The sequence below is a fragment of the Ixodes scapularis genome, unplaced genomic scaffold (assembly GCF_016920785.2).
Source record: "Ixodes scapularis isolate PalLabHiFi unplaced genomic scaffold, ASM1692078v2 PGA_scaffold10__122_contigs__length_95168666, whole genome shotgun sequence".
Classification (NCBI taxonomy): domain Eukaryota; kingdom Metazoa; phylum Arthropoda; class Arachnida; order Ixodida; family Ixodidae; genus Ixodes; species Ixodes scapularis.
In genome coordinates, this window is record NW_024609836.1 from 75,861,001 (window position 1) to 75,875,597 (window position 14,597).

Consider the following 14,597-nt stretch of genomic DNA (forward strand, 5'->3'; position numbering starts at 1 on the left):
GTGTGTGTGTGTGTGTGTGTGTGTGTGTGTGTGTGTGTGTGTGTGTGTGTGTGTGTGTGTGTGTGTGTGTGTGTGTGTGTGTGTGTGTGTGTGTGTGTGTGTGTGTGTGTGTGTGTGTGTGTGTGTGTGTGTGTGTGTGTGTGTGTGTGTGTGTGTGTGTGTGTGTGTGTGTGTGTGTGTGTGTGTGTGTGTGTGTGTGTGTGTGTGTGTGTGTGTGTGTGTGTGTGTGTGTGTGTGTGTGTGTGTGTGTGTGTGTGTGTGTGTGTGTGTGTGTGTGTGTGTGTGTGTGTGTGTGTGTGTGTGTGTGTGTGTGTGTGTGTGTGTGTGTGTGTGTGTGTGTGTGTGTGTGTGTGTGTGTGTGTGTGTGTGTGTGTGTGTGTGTGTGTGTGTGTGTGTGTGTGTGTGTGTGTGTGTGTGTGTGTGTGTGTGTGTGTGTGTGTGTGTGTGTGTGTGTGTGTGTGTGTGTGTGTGTGTGTGTGTGTGTGTGTGTGTGTGTGTGTGTGTGTGTGTGTGTGTGTGTGTGTGTGTGTGTGTGTGTGTGTGTGTGTGTGTGTGTGTGTGTGTGTGTGTGTGTGTGTGTGTGTGTGTGTGTGTGTGTGTGTGTGTGTGTGTGTGTGTGTGTGTGTGTGTGTGTGTGTGTGTGTGTGTGTGTGTGTGTGTGTGTGTGTGTGTGTGTGTGTGTGTGTGTGTGTGTGTGTGTGTGTGTGTGTGTGTGTGTGTGTGTGTGTGTGTGTGTGTGTGTGTGTGTGTGTGTGTGTGTGTGTGTGTGTGTGTGTGTGTGTGTGTGTGTGTGTGTGTGTGTGTGTGTGTGTGTGTGTGTGTGTGTGTGTGTGTGTGTGTGTGTGTGTGTGTGTGTGTGTGTGTGTGTGTGTGTGTGTGTGTGTGTGTGTGTGTGTGTGTGTGTGTGTGTGTGTGTGTGTGTGTGTGTGTGTGTGTGTGTGTGTGTGTGTGTGTGTGTGTGTGTGTGTGTGTGTGTGTGTGTGTGTGTGTGTGTGTGTGTGTGTGTGTGTGTGTGTGTGTGTGTGTGTGTGTGTGTGTGTGTGTGTGTGTGTGTGTGTGTGTGTGTGTGTGTGTGTGTGTGTGTGTGTGTGTGTGTGTGTGTGTGTGTGTGTGTGTGTGTGTGTGTGTGTGTGTGTGTGTGTGTGTGTGTGTGTGTGTGTGTGTGTGTGTGTGTGTGTGTGTGTGTGTGTGTGTGTGTGTGTGTGTGTGTGTGTGTGTGTGTGTGTGTGTGTGTGTGTGTGTGTGTGTGTGTGTGTGTGTGTGTGTGTGTGTGTGTGTGTGTGTGTGTGTGTGTGTGTGTGTGTGTGTGTGTGTGTGTGTGTGTGTGTGTGTGTGTGTGTGTGTGTGTGTGTGTGTGTGTGTGTGTGTGTGTGTGTGTGTGTGTGTGTGTGTGTGTGTGTTTCATCTCAAAAATGAATTACACATCACCAAACTCTCATTATATGCCCAAACGTAGCGCTGGCGGTTCGAACCAGAACTTGACCCTTTTATCGTATTCAAAGGTTATGTGATTTTTAGAAAACTTGGGTGGGGGCCCGTTCCCGCTAGTCGATGTCATTCAATCCTACGTGTCCGGGGGCTTCGTCGGTCATCATTTTACCATTTAATTTCCTTTGCGAAAATTACTTCTTTTTTTTTTTTTTAAGCGTCGGGAGGAGGTGGCGCCGTTGGACTCGCGAACTTCCGGAGAGGACAAACAACCCCACCACAGCGCCGCCTTTTGCAACGTTCGTGAAATGTTTTATGACCAGTAGATTTGTTGGAGATTTTTTTTAATACTCCCGTAATACGGCCGATCCCCTTCTATCTGTTTTATAGTACTGCAGAACCTGGCTAGATCACCAACTCCGCGACTCAATCCGTTACCGCACGTTAATTGCTACGCATCTAAAACAACAATTGCGATTAATGATAGACGCAGCTTGTCGGGACGTCCTGGCCTATCCCGTATATTCGCATTATACCTCCGGTTTTAGTTCAGCAGCACGGCAGAAGCAGGAAGGTCCCATCACCGTACACCAAAGTTGCCCGCTTCAACCACCTATCTCTCGAGGTTTTCCTCCTTAGCACGCCCCCGCGCTGCGGCGAAGCGACTACACGCAAATCACGCGAATTTTCAATTCACAACTATAATTTTCAGTCATACCTACAAATCCTACCGTACAGAATATGTGTTCACTTCTCGGTTTGTCTCGTCGGGAAGCGTGACACGCCAAGGAGTCAACGTGATTGTTGTCACGGTTCGTTCCGGTGACGCGAAGGGAAAACGAGTCATCACAATTCCATAGTGCTGCTGAAGTAGCGAGCGCAACGCAAAGACAAAGCTTTCGCGATTCGTTGTCATTCCTTCGTTGGAAAAATCACGCCTTGTTAGAAAAGGGTAAAGCCTGGTTCAGACAGTTGCGTTTTAGTGCGTTTGACTGCGTTGCGGCCGCGAGAAACCAGGACATCCCTGCTGCTTATATCGCGTGCCAAGATGATTTCTTGAATTGGAGTCCACGCTTCATACGAAACACAGATGTGCCGGTGACTCGCTTTCGGTTCTCGACGCAACGCACTCAAACGCAATCAAACGCAAGTGTCTGAACCGGCCTTAAAACTACGGGAATCGCGCTCCTAGCGGTGTCTAGTCTGTGAATGTCGCTTCTCCGCATCGCCCATGCGAATGGAAAGAAGCGCACTTAACGGAGCTAACTCGCCCGCCCGAACAATGGGGAGTTTTCGTAGATCGGTTTGGCAGTCCAGCAGCGCTCTCCGCGGTATGCTACGATACCCGGAACTCTTAATTCAAGGCCATCGGCGCGCAGGCGCAAATAACGGCTTTCTCGTTGCGGAGGGCTTAGAGGAGGGGGAAAACGCGGTCTACGAAAACTAGTGATGGGACGAATCTTCATCCGAATCGAGATTCGGAACCGCATCTGAAGATTCGAAGAGTAGCCGAATCTCAAGCGATTCGGAAAAGTTCGGAAAGATTCGGAGCGTTGCCATGGTTGCCAGATCACATTAATGGGTGTTTCAACTTTTCGTGATATTAAATTCACTAAATTCTACAAAGTGCACAAAATAATATTGTAATATAATATCATAGTAATAAATAAAATGTTCCGCTTTGTTTATATTATTTTGATGTTTGTCGAGAACAGTAGCCAGACAACGCGGGAAAATTGGTTTCGGTTCCGCATTGCGACCAAAATAGACATGTTTGGTGCACGTTGAAAAACAAGCGCGTGTTTTCATCGCCGCAAGAGATCAATGCCGTACGTGCTGTGCGGTGCAGACAGATTTCGTGCCCATAATTACGGTCATAGTGGCACACACCACACAAGTGAGTATGTTCGATTCCATTATCTTCAACATGTGTCCACCGAGGTATTGTTATCGGAACACGGGAAACAATCTGAAACTCCTTGCGCCATACTGTCGCAATCTCCTGTACTGCATTTCTACCTTTCTGGTTAATGATATCCGATTTAGTTAGTGTTTGTTTCCGAACAATAAAGTTGCGTTCGACAGCCCTGTGTTGGGTTTCTTTTTCATCAAGTAAAGTTCAAGTATACAAAAGTTGCTGCCGAGAACGGAGAAACGACAGTGCGACGTTTTTCTTCGCCACCGGTGCCGGTACGAGGTCGAAGTTGCGACGAGCAACATTCATCTCGCTCTCGCGCCTTACAGGTACAGACATACGCAACTCTAGAGAAGGACACGAATCATTCATTTCCTTGCTTGAATATATTTATTGTTCATTGCGCAACATTGTGTATAATGCACAGCATTTCGCTACATTTTACCGATCACCGCGAATCCGCACAGAAACCGAGACCGTGGATTGGTTAGGCCTACGCCAACCACACCGATCAGCTCAGCTGGACCTGGGCGCGTGCCAGCCTTTAGAGTGACAGTACAGTGCATACCATACGTTGAAATAAACAAGACGAAATCTGGTTATATGCAGTAATAGTACCTAAAAAATGAAAGACGCTTACAACACCCTGTAACGCCGAATTAGAGCGCAGCTCTTGAGGAGGAGGAGTCAAGGGTACTAAGGGCAGGGTGCACACCTCCTCCCACCTCATCCTCCATGCCACTCCTCCTCCCCTCCTTTCTCCTCTTTGTACTCCTTCACTTCCTCCTCCCCTCAACCTTCAAGCTCCTCCCCTTCTCTCATCCTCCCTTCTCCTCCCCTCTTTCCTCCTGCTTTTCCCCCTCCCCTCCTTATCCCTCCTCCCCTCCTCCTCCTCCCCGATTTTTAAGCCTCTTGCGACGTCTTAGGACCGGATGTGCTGCAGCGGAGCTGGTCCTAAGACGTCACAAGAGGCTTAAAAGCCGGTCGGGTCTTTCTCGGTTTCACTCGGTTGCATATCTGTGAACGGCGCTTAAGAGCTGCGCTCTAAAAACGCAGCTGATCGCATTCGCGAGGTTTACGACAAGGTTCACGCTGCCGTCTGCAACCAGCGACGAATCTGACGAGTCTCCGAATCTGCCGAATATTCGTCGCGGTAAGTTCGGAAATGTCCGAATCTGTCCGAATCTGAATCTCCGGTGATTCGTCCCATCACTAACGAAAACATCCTGATAATTGCGCAGCCGACGCTACATGGTAAAGAAACCAATTAAGCAGCCTCAAAAGCGCAAGTCACTGGGCCTTTTTTGTTCATGATTGACTCAGCGATGAAAGGACACGCACAGAAGCAGGACGAACACCATGATGGTGCACTATTGACGCTCTCTGAACGGTCCCATCAGCCCGTAGCGTCGGCTGTGTCTGGACTTAGAGGCCGACCTACAAAAACATATTCTGCCGGGCAGAAAATCCGGTTCCCAGTTTCCTTCACTCCCTTCCCTCCCGCGCCCTCTTCTCCCTTCCTCTCCACACAAAAGCTTGTCTCTGATTTACTCCCCGCCGGAAGGAGGAGGGTTTCCCTCTTTCTCGAATGGAAAGGAGGAATTGAGAGAGCGTTTCCTCCTTTCTGACTGCTGGCCCATCTTTAATAGGAAACGGAGTAAAGATTCTCTTGTTTTTTTCGCGAAGGCCGCCATGTTGAATTATGACTTAGCTGAGTTGGGGCAAAATAGCAGATCACTTTATCTGCCGACTGGAAGGTGCTAGAATTGAAGGGGTTCGTGCCATTAGTTCGACTTTTACAGCGAAGATGTAAAAGTCGAACTAGTGGCACGAACACTCATGTCCGCGGACAAGCGGCGTGTTGATACAAAACTCCAGGCAGCTACCGCCATCTATGAGCGACGACGGCAACCAGAACGGCTTGCCGACTTGCGGGGACGACCGGCGTGTCGACACAAAACTCGGGCCAGTTCACCGTCACCCTCACTCGTGTACGACGAGGAGAGTGGCACATTGTGTTCCGTGCCGTCTCTCCCCCAACCCTCCCTCCTCGGCGTCCACGTCAGCGGCCACCTGTGTTCGTGCCATCGAGCACGCCCGGCGATTGGCGCGGCCCTACTAGAATAAAACGTCATCGTCTCACCTACCAATCGTGCGTGTCCTGTGTCACGTGACGTCGAGATCGCGCTAGCGCTCTTATCAATTGCCCTTTGGACTCACGATGGGTCGACGGCGTACCGTCCGTCTGGAAAAAAAAGAGCGGGGGCGGAAGGCGCGGCGCCGTGCGCAGCAGCGAGAATGGCTGCGCAAACGCCGCGAAGCAGCTATCGCCTTGAGTTCCACTGCGTCGAGTGCTCCCGAATCCCTCGCGAAAGAAGAGCGAATCGCTCCCTGGAACGCTGTCGAGAACAGAAGTGGCGATGTGACCGGCGCCGGCGGGCCAACGCCACGGACGACGATCGTGCCACGGAAGCCATAGTACAGCTTCGCTGGTCTTCCTTCTTCACCAGAGTGGAAAATCAGAAAGATTTTTTGTTTATACTTTAATTTATTGTAGTTCTGTTTAACAGGGTAATAAAGGAATACCACAACGAAATTTCGGCGCTTATTTTTTGGTCTATATGCGTTCGAAGGACCAGTATCACATCGGACACACCAATATCCTGTTGAAGAAGACACGAAAAGGAGTTTTAAAGCGAATTAAATGATTAGCAAAGAGCACTTGGTGGATGTCGCTAACGCTTCGTTTGTAATGCCCGTCTAGGAACCTTGACAGGTAGTGACGTTAACTGTCTCGCCTCCGGCCACCATGGGAGTAGAAGGGAAGGCGGAACTTCCCTCTACCCGAGAATCTCTTTTGTGAGTCCCACAAGTCGCTATTGTCCATCTAGAAGATTATAGAAGATTAACCCGTCGTACAAAAGCAGCCGCTTCGGTGTCAGCCTCGCCGCAGCTTTGCTCATCCCGAGACAAACTACGCCACGATTGCGGAGGATGTCACGTGCTCTCCGCTGGCTACTCTCCGAGCGCTTGCCAGATTTGCCGTTTATGAAAAATACAGCCCCCAGGCTCAAAATAAAAACGTGCGTTTGTCATTTACGGATGTTGGGGCTCATATTCAACCTATTTTTGAACACGACGGGTGTCAAATTTCGTTGAAGTATCCCTTTAATGCTCGCCAAGATTTGTATATGTACATGACATATGAGAGGCCAGCTACCCAAAACACAATTCGCGGATTTTTTTTTTTTTTTTAAGCGGTGTTTAAACACTGGCCGGTTTGAGTTTCGCTCACTCTCTTCTCCGTGGTCACGTGCCGTTCAGACACAATCATAAGATACGATCAAAGTCGTGGGTCATTGTAGGCACACACAAAGTATTACAAACAGAAAAAAATATATAAAACCCATTTTTTAGAGCGCAGCTCTTAGGCGCCCGTTTCCGGCTTGAGCGTCGTCGCCGTCGCCTCGGCGTAACCGCGCGCGTTGCATTATGAAGCATTTCTGCGCTAAAGCTAGTGGGAAAATTTTCCCACTAAATTTAGCGGGGAATTTTTTCCGCTAAACTTAGCGAGAGCATTTTTCTGCTAAATTTGGCGAGAAATTTTGCGAAAATTTCCCGCTAAATGGGAGGAGAGCAGGAGGGGAGAGGACGGAGGGGGAGGAGGGGCATACCCTCACCTCCTCCTCCTCAAGAGCTGTGCTCTAATTCGGCATTAAACAGAAATGTAAACGTCTTTCATTGTTTGTGGCTTCTAAAAAATTGCAAATATGTTGACTGAAAAAAAAAATCGCACAGTGCTGGTTGCACATGTACTGCGTAATTAGGAAGTTTTCGTAGACCGTATTTCCCCCTCCGCTAAGCTTTCTGCAACTAAGTAGCCGCTATCGCGCCTGCGCGCCGCTGACCTCGTCTGCAGAGTTCAAGACCTCGTAGCGGGTTGCGGAGAGCGTGTTGCACAAAGCGGAAATGATCTACGGAAACTCTCTACTGTCAGCGTCCCATGCGAAGGTCGAATCGAATAGTGATTTATTCGAAAAGATAATCGAAAAGTTCACCTGCAGTAACGACCCGGGGGCAGTGAGCTAGAGCTTGAGCTTTCGGCGTTTGTACTTTGAGGGTCTGGGCTCTGAAAAGCAGACACTTCTTTTGGGTTCGAAGTTATTTCCTTGCATTTTAGCTAAATGTAACAAAATGCGGCGGGGCGAGTGCTTCGGCGTATGTGGCAAAGCAATCACATCACTTCATTCTGGAACACAAAGACGAAACTGAGAACAGAGTTCGCCAGGGTAGCTAACAGGACGAAGAAAAAAAAATCGAAATTTAAACCTCGATTTCAATCATGTTTGAAATCGTGATTTTTAATCATATCGACTTCACAACGACAAATTACATCAAACCTTTCCGATAAAAATAACTTTAAAAAAATTATGCACTGCTTGAATTACTATTATTTGGCTGTTTCTATTAGTTGTTTACATCAATCATCAAGCAACAAATAATTTATAGGGCGACGATGAGAAAAAAATATTGGCCGATTCTTTTCCGTGTCTGCAAAGAAAGTGTGGCGACAACCGAGGAACTCCACACTCTGCTGCAAAGAGACCACTCTCCACCGCCATTCAAAATACGGCAAAAGCTAAAAATTAACATTCTCACGTGACGATACTTCCCCCCGATAAATTTAGCGGGGAAACGACGTGACGCCATTATTGCCCAGCTAGCTTTAGCAGGGAAATTTCTCCGCTAGATTTAAGGGGGAAACGCTTCGCGGTTTTAGTAGATCGGTCCGATACCTACGGTAACGATACGATGGATGCGTAAAGGCGGCAGTGGGGTATCGGGTAACGTTATCGAAGTCATCAAAACGATCTACTAAAACTCTCCAGTAATTTCTCCCAGGTTTCGCGGGACACACCGTGCACGCAGCCACACACTGGGATTCTGACGCTGTAAAAGCGGTGCTTTTGCGAGCCAAAAGCAGGTTGAAGCATTGAGCTTTCTGTTTGTACCTTACCTTCGTCAGGAACGCGGCGTCATATCGCAAGTCAAACCAAATGCATAAGGTGGAAAACAAGAACACGGAAATATGCATGCCTGCACACACGCACACAAACAAACAGAGAGACAAGAGTTTGAGAGAAAGACGGTCCCTTCAAAATAATACGTCCAAGGTTCACCAAGCTGATTATCTACGGCGAGAACTAAGCACTCGCCTAACCAATAAACCGTCTCCCTTTCATCACGTGACGATCACGTGGCAAAAGATAGAAGCATCGAATCCCGGAGAAAAGCTCACCGGAGAAAAGCTCACCGGAGAAAAGCTCACCGCGAAACCGGCGGATACGGAGAAAAGCTCACCGGCCATTGAGCGTATGCGGAGAAAAGCTCACCGGTTTTTGTTTCTTCTTTTTACATGGAGGCTGTTGGATCATGCGTAACATTTATCAATTTATTATCATTAAAATTCGCCAGCTTTGTAAAAAAGAAAATGTCATTTTTTGTATTATTTGTTAAGCTTATTGGGTATTACAAAGACTATTACAAAAAGTGGACATATTTTTAATCAAGTGACGAATGCGAATTATGTTAAATTGCAACGTTTGACGCAAAATCCGCTAAGTTAAAAAAAAAATCGGTGAGCTTTTCTCCGCATCTGCCGGTTTTGCGGTGAGCTTATCTCCGGTGAGCTTTTCTCCGGTGAGCTTTTCTCCGCCGCCCAGAAGGATCACTGGCCTCAGGTGCGCACATGTTTCCGCCCCAGTGAGCACGTAGCAGCTTAACCAGTGCGCCGTTAGCTGAGGTGTGAACGGAGCATACCGGCTTGTCTTACACCAGCCTTCTTCGTGAGACAACGTTGCAACTTTCTAGTTTAAAACGAAAAGAGCCATTGACGAAGGGCAGTACGCGAGTCTGCCGGCCTTGATTCTGTATGTCGTTAGTATAGACATTTTATTCCCGTCGTTGCTTTGTGCTTTCGTCGTGGCCCAGAGGCCGTTCAGATTTCACCCGAGGCCAGCAGCCGTGTGCGCAAAGCCGACGGAGAAAAATTTTGACTCGAAGCTTCAGAGGAACTAAAAATCGAGAAGTTGTTTTTACTATGTTTCCATGTAGCTCAAAAGAAGCTAGTTTTATTTCATCGATTTATTATAAAAAATAAAAGTTTGTTCACTAGGTAAAAGAAATCAAGCTGCGTTTTTCTTGCAAAAAGTATGCCGTGCATAAAAAAGGAAGTTCCTAATCAAACTGCATTTCACAGAATATTAATTTACAGCAACTAAAGGGTTGTTCATGCAGGACAAGACTCCCCCCGACATGCACAATTCGTGTTCTTAAGAACAGATGCATTCCTCACTGTCACACTGTCTATATTACATTACACCATCCAGTAGAGCCACCTTCCTGCACGTCTGGTATTTTTGCGAGTGTGACTGTTCATAATTTAATAATGTTAGAATTTTTTTTAAGCCTTTCCACTTTGGAATGCCCTCTGGATGCCAAGGGCATTGAGACAAATAAACAAAACCCTTCAGCTTCTGTCAGCCCCTCACCCCCTGCCCCCACTATACATGCAAGCACACACTAGAGGACTGCACAGGCCCACTTTTTGAGTCCCGACCCGGACCTGGCCCGATGGGATGCCTACCCAATCAGGCCTGACTTGGCCCTGGCCCAATGGGATGCCTACCTGATCAGGCCTGGCCCAGGTCCAGCCCGGCGAGAGGTCAAGGCGTGCCTCATCTCTTAAATTCAAAACTGCCTTAGAAAGGTGTTAATGCATTTGGTTCGGTTAGCCTAATTTGCATGAAAGACGCTGTCAAGACGTTATATGTCGGCAAAAAAATGTGAATGTAAACAGATTTTAATAGCACTTGTTCAAAAAATTAAGAAAAGTTTTGAGACGTAGAGCATATACAAGTCACAGATACTACGCTGCCCAGTACGACCTGAAGTCACGATGGATTAAAAATGTTCAGTATTTACGTGTCAGTTTGCACTTCGGTTTTTTCGTTTCTTTCAAATCTAAACGATCATTGCGATAGCATTTTCTTCTCAACGTTTAACAAAGTCTGCTACACCATTGCCCGAGCCTGGCCCGGGCCCAGAAAGAATCCACTACCCCCGGGCTGGACCCGGGCTTTCAAGTCGGCCCATACCGGCGCAGAGCCCTAGCACACACACAAAAAAACAAGGTCCAGTAATCTCCACTTCACCTTTAATTTCACCGTACAACAACGCAAGATGCCGTTTCACGTCCTCACTGAACAGTCTTTCAAGTCGCAGACGTACACAAGTTCTAACATTACAAAGTAGGGGAACTTCAACAGATGGCCCTTTCCCCTCCTCCTCCCCCCCTCCCTCCCTCCCTCTCCCCCCCAACTTCCCAAGAAAAGAACCCTCCCCAAAATGCCATTTTCCCCTACCCCACACAACGATAGCTTTCACGCTCCGCAAAGGGATGCTGCTGCTCCTTGGATGGTCCTTCAATAGTCCACAATGTTCCTCGAAGACCACGACGACGACGAAGAAGACTGTGCTGGCCTGGAGCGGTAGTAGTCGGGTGGAGGAGAGCGCGATCTGGATCGACTCCTGAAAGAGACCAGCAAGTCACAATTGAGAAGTCGTGTACGGAAAAATATATGCCATAGCTAGCAGACATAACAAAGCATTGCACGTTTTCATACAGCCACCTTTCATACAGTAGCTTATTATATGGGGTATTTTTAGGTAGTCCAGAATGTTAAAAAAAAAGGGGGGGAACTTGCGTAAGAGATTCTATGGCACTGGGGCTAAGTTCAGGGTCGTGGAAAACCCTAGCAAAGAGTAAAATTGATTGATTGGTTATATAATTAACTAAAACATTCTAAATATTGTTTTAATTTTTCATTTTCAGAGGCATGCAGTATTCGGAGAATGGACGCTCCACTTCAATACAGACTAGTCGTGCCGTGAAATATTGATAAAAAAATCCCATAGTGGGCAGAGAAACGTTGCCCCTTGCACGCGGTTCCAAACCATAAACTAATTTCTGGCTCGGATATGATGGCACCATGGTATCTGGAATGCATCTTCGACCGATGCACTTAGTATCCTATCCCGCCCATGCATCGAAAGTAGTCCCGAAGTGGCAACAAACGATGTCGGGCTCCTGGCGGTTGGCCGTAGAAGTTCTAAAAAGGAAAGCACAAAAGAATGCGAATGCCACCGGCGTCGCGGCGTCGCCCCTCGTGGCTGTTGAAGCTTCTGCAGACAGTCAAGCTGGAGAGCGACTTGCAGCAGAACGAGTGTCTGCCACATTTACCGTGGATCGCGGCCGGAGACAACGCGACGCTTCCACATCGTTAGTGAAAATCAAGGGACAACTTTTCAGGATGCGGTACACAGACCGGTCGGAAAAGCATTCCGAGCACTGCGACGGCACCAAGAGCTGGCCCTCTGCGGAGCGCAAGTTTGTCTGCTTCTTTTGCAGGGATTGTGCTTCTTTTGCAGGGATCGTGCTGACGTCAGAACGCCGAGCTCCGATTGGCACCCACTGAAGGAGAGTGGGTGAACCTCAAAGCAAGCTGCCTTGAGGCCTAGCCACTATCCTTCAATCGGAGCTCGGCATATTAACGTCCCCACAACCCCGCAAAAGAAGCAGACGAACTTGCGCTCCGCATAAGGGCTGTGCATCCAGTGCCAAGACAATACAAAGACACCACAGCCCACCTCCGCCTCGGGTAGTGCGACGGATTCCGCGACGACGTGCCCGCATACGACGGCGGCGACTCGCCGGGTGGCCTCGGCTCCGCGCTGCGACTTCGGCTGCGGCTGGGGGATCGGCTTGCTGAGCGGCTCGAGTAGCCTTCCCGGCCGTCTTCGGGGTCGTAGTCGTAGTCGTCTTTATCTCGGCCTCTCCGGTCCCTGTTTGCACGGGGAAGGGGCACAGGCGAGAATTCACCACAATGCTTTCCACACGGGGTGAGGTTAGAGGCCATTCGACAGAAAGTGCTAGCCAGCGACCTTGCCAACGCCTGCTGGACGTCACATTTGCAATAAACCGCACCTCCATGTTACCGGCACTATTTTAGTACGGGTGGTTCAGACACACCCTTTGCGGAGTGTGCGGCGCTCCTTGTAGTGCCCGAAGGGATGCTGGGAACTGGCTGTATACGACTGGCCGTAGCAGACGACAAAGGTGACTTTGGGTATGATGCAGGCAAGGAACGGTGGTACCGTCTCTCTCATACTTTATCTCTTCAGCATCGAGTGGTAGACGTTATCAGAACAAAGAGGAGTGTACAGGATGTTCCCATAATTCATTGTGTGGCCTTTAGGGAACTTTTGCAAATGGCTGATTCCTAGAAGTAAATTTGCTCACTTCCGAATCCCAACCACTCTCTGAGCTGAAGACTAAAAAGCTCCTTGCGACTTTTTTAATGAGCCAGATTTTAGTTCATAGATGGAAAGCAATTCCTAAATCTCGTAATATATATCCCATATAAGTTAAATTAAAAAATTTGTGAAGTTCTTTTTTAGAATTAGATGGATCACTGCACAAGCCAGAGGGCATTGCAGCAATGATATTATAAAACAACAGTATTTTGTGGCTTTCCTTGTCCCATTTTCTATGGCTTTTCATCTCAGTAAGTATGATGGGTACATGCACTTCGGGCAATTTGGTACTGAAATAATGCAAGCTTCACAACCTCAATGCGGCAAAGTAGTAGGGAGCAGGGTTGCCTGTGCTTACTGCCGAGGGGATTTACAGTGACGGGTCAACAATGACACCGATATAAGATCAGCCTTGGTTGACATCTGTTCGGCACATGTCCAACTCCAACAGATATATGATCGGTAAATTTCACAAAGAAAACAAACTATCACAGAATAGCATATATCTGTACTTTTCCTTTGGCTGTGCAAGCTCAAGATGGTAAGCATTTCCATGAACAATAACTGAATTAACAGAAATTATGCAGTGTCTGCATGCAAAGTGCTATACTCATTGTCACATCTAGAGAAGAAGCAAATTTTGAGCACAGTTCATTGGCTGCACAAAATACAAAGTGTTGCAAAAAAAAGAAAAAAAAAAGGATCTTTTTTATGCAAGAATAAACTGCATTGCTGAACGCTCATTCTCTGCCCAAATGTATCACGAGATACATTTGGGCAGGGATCGGACCACTAGTGTGGATCGGACCACACTAGTGGTCTGATCTAGTGATCGGACCACTAGTGTTCCGATCATCTAGATCGGAACACTAGTGGTCCGATCTAGATGCCAAAATTTCAGAACTAACGTTTGTCTCGTTCAAAAGTGATTTTCTGAAAATTTCTATGGGAAAATGGGCCCAGTTTTCGCCGGTTCTTGGTAAACGGCGTCATTCGGCTCCGTGCATTCCATAGCTCCGTCGGCCGCCATTTTCCCACCGCAAATTTCCGAAAATCACTTACAGTAGGCTCGCGATAATTCGGTGCTGGGTGAGAAGCGCACTGAACAAGATTCAAGCAGGGCACGAGTGAGCTATGAAAACGGGCCCCATGCGGAAATTTCCATAGCAACTTGCGCGTACGCTGTGACGTGGCGGCAATGCGTATGTCCGTGTCACAGCGTCCGCAAAAGTTACTATGAAAACCACCAGGCGGCTACCGTTTTCATCGCTCATGTGTCCCCTGCCAACAAGTTCACATTACACAACTTCTTGGCCAAATGAACAAAATTTTGTTTCGAGCTGTCATGTGCTGTTTAAACAGTCCATGATAAACAACAATTTTGAGGGATAAAGAAACTTATGTCATACATTTCACAAATGTTTTATGGGCGGCATACCTGCTTATGATCAGTAGGCCCCTGTAGAGGAAATCATAAAATATCTGTTTTGTACATGTTGCCATTCACATGGCATATCATAATTTTATCTTGCATCATGTTTTGATGAATTTCTGATAATTCAAACTTCTGATAATTCAAACAAAATTCGTGGCTTCCTGGAGTTTGAATTAATGAGTCTACTGTGTAACTTTAGAATAAGATAATGATTAGTTTTGAAACCTTAGCACCTTGTTTGAAACGCTAGCACTACATTTAGGCAAAGAATGAGCGTTAGGCGATGCATACAGTAGTCTATTTTTGGGGCACAAAAAAATAAACTGTTAATTTCTTGGGGGGACACCCCTTACTTCAGAGAAAATTAGATTGTCAGAGGAATTTTTGCATTTGCAACATGTTCATTTCGGGAAAATGAACTGATCATTAATGCATACATAGCTA

General features: G+C 47.5%; 1 protein-coding gene across 3 annotated transcripts in view; it reads right to left on the reverse strand.

The window, feature by feature from the left end:
* Positions 1 to 10,537: 10,537 nt before the first annotated feature.
* LOC8023895 (CLK4-associating serine/arginine rich protein) overlaps positions 10,538 to 14,597 on the reverse strand; it is a 40,833-nt gene continuing 36,773 nt past the window's right edge. Inside the window, exons 19-20 of one of the 3 annotated variants that reach the window (XM_029989888.3) lie at positions 12,053 to 12,247; positions 10,538 to 10,933 (exon numbers count right to left, since the gene is read on the reverse strand). In XM_029989888.3, coding sequence (XP_029845748.2) covers positions 10,828 to 10,933; positions 12,053 to 12,247 — 301 coding nt within the window. In that variant the 3' untranslated portion in view covers positions 10,538 to 10,827. Of the gene's footprint in view, positions 10,934 to 12,052; positions 12,248 to 14,597 lie in introns of those variants that run through there. The other 2 variants (XR_005798328.2, XR_005798329.2) reach the window with 2 other exon arrangements.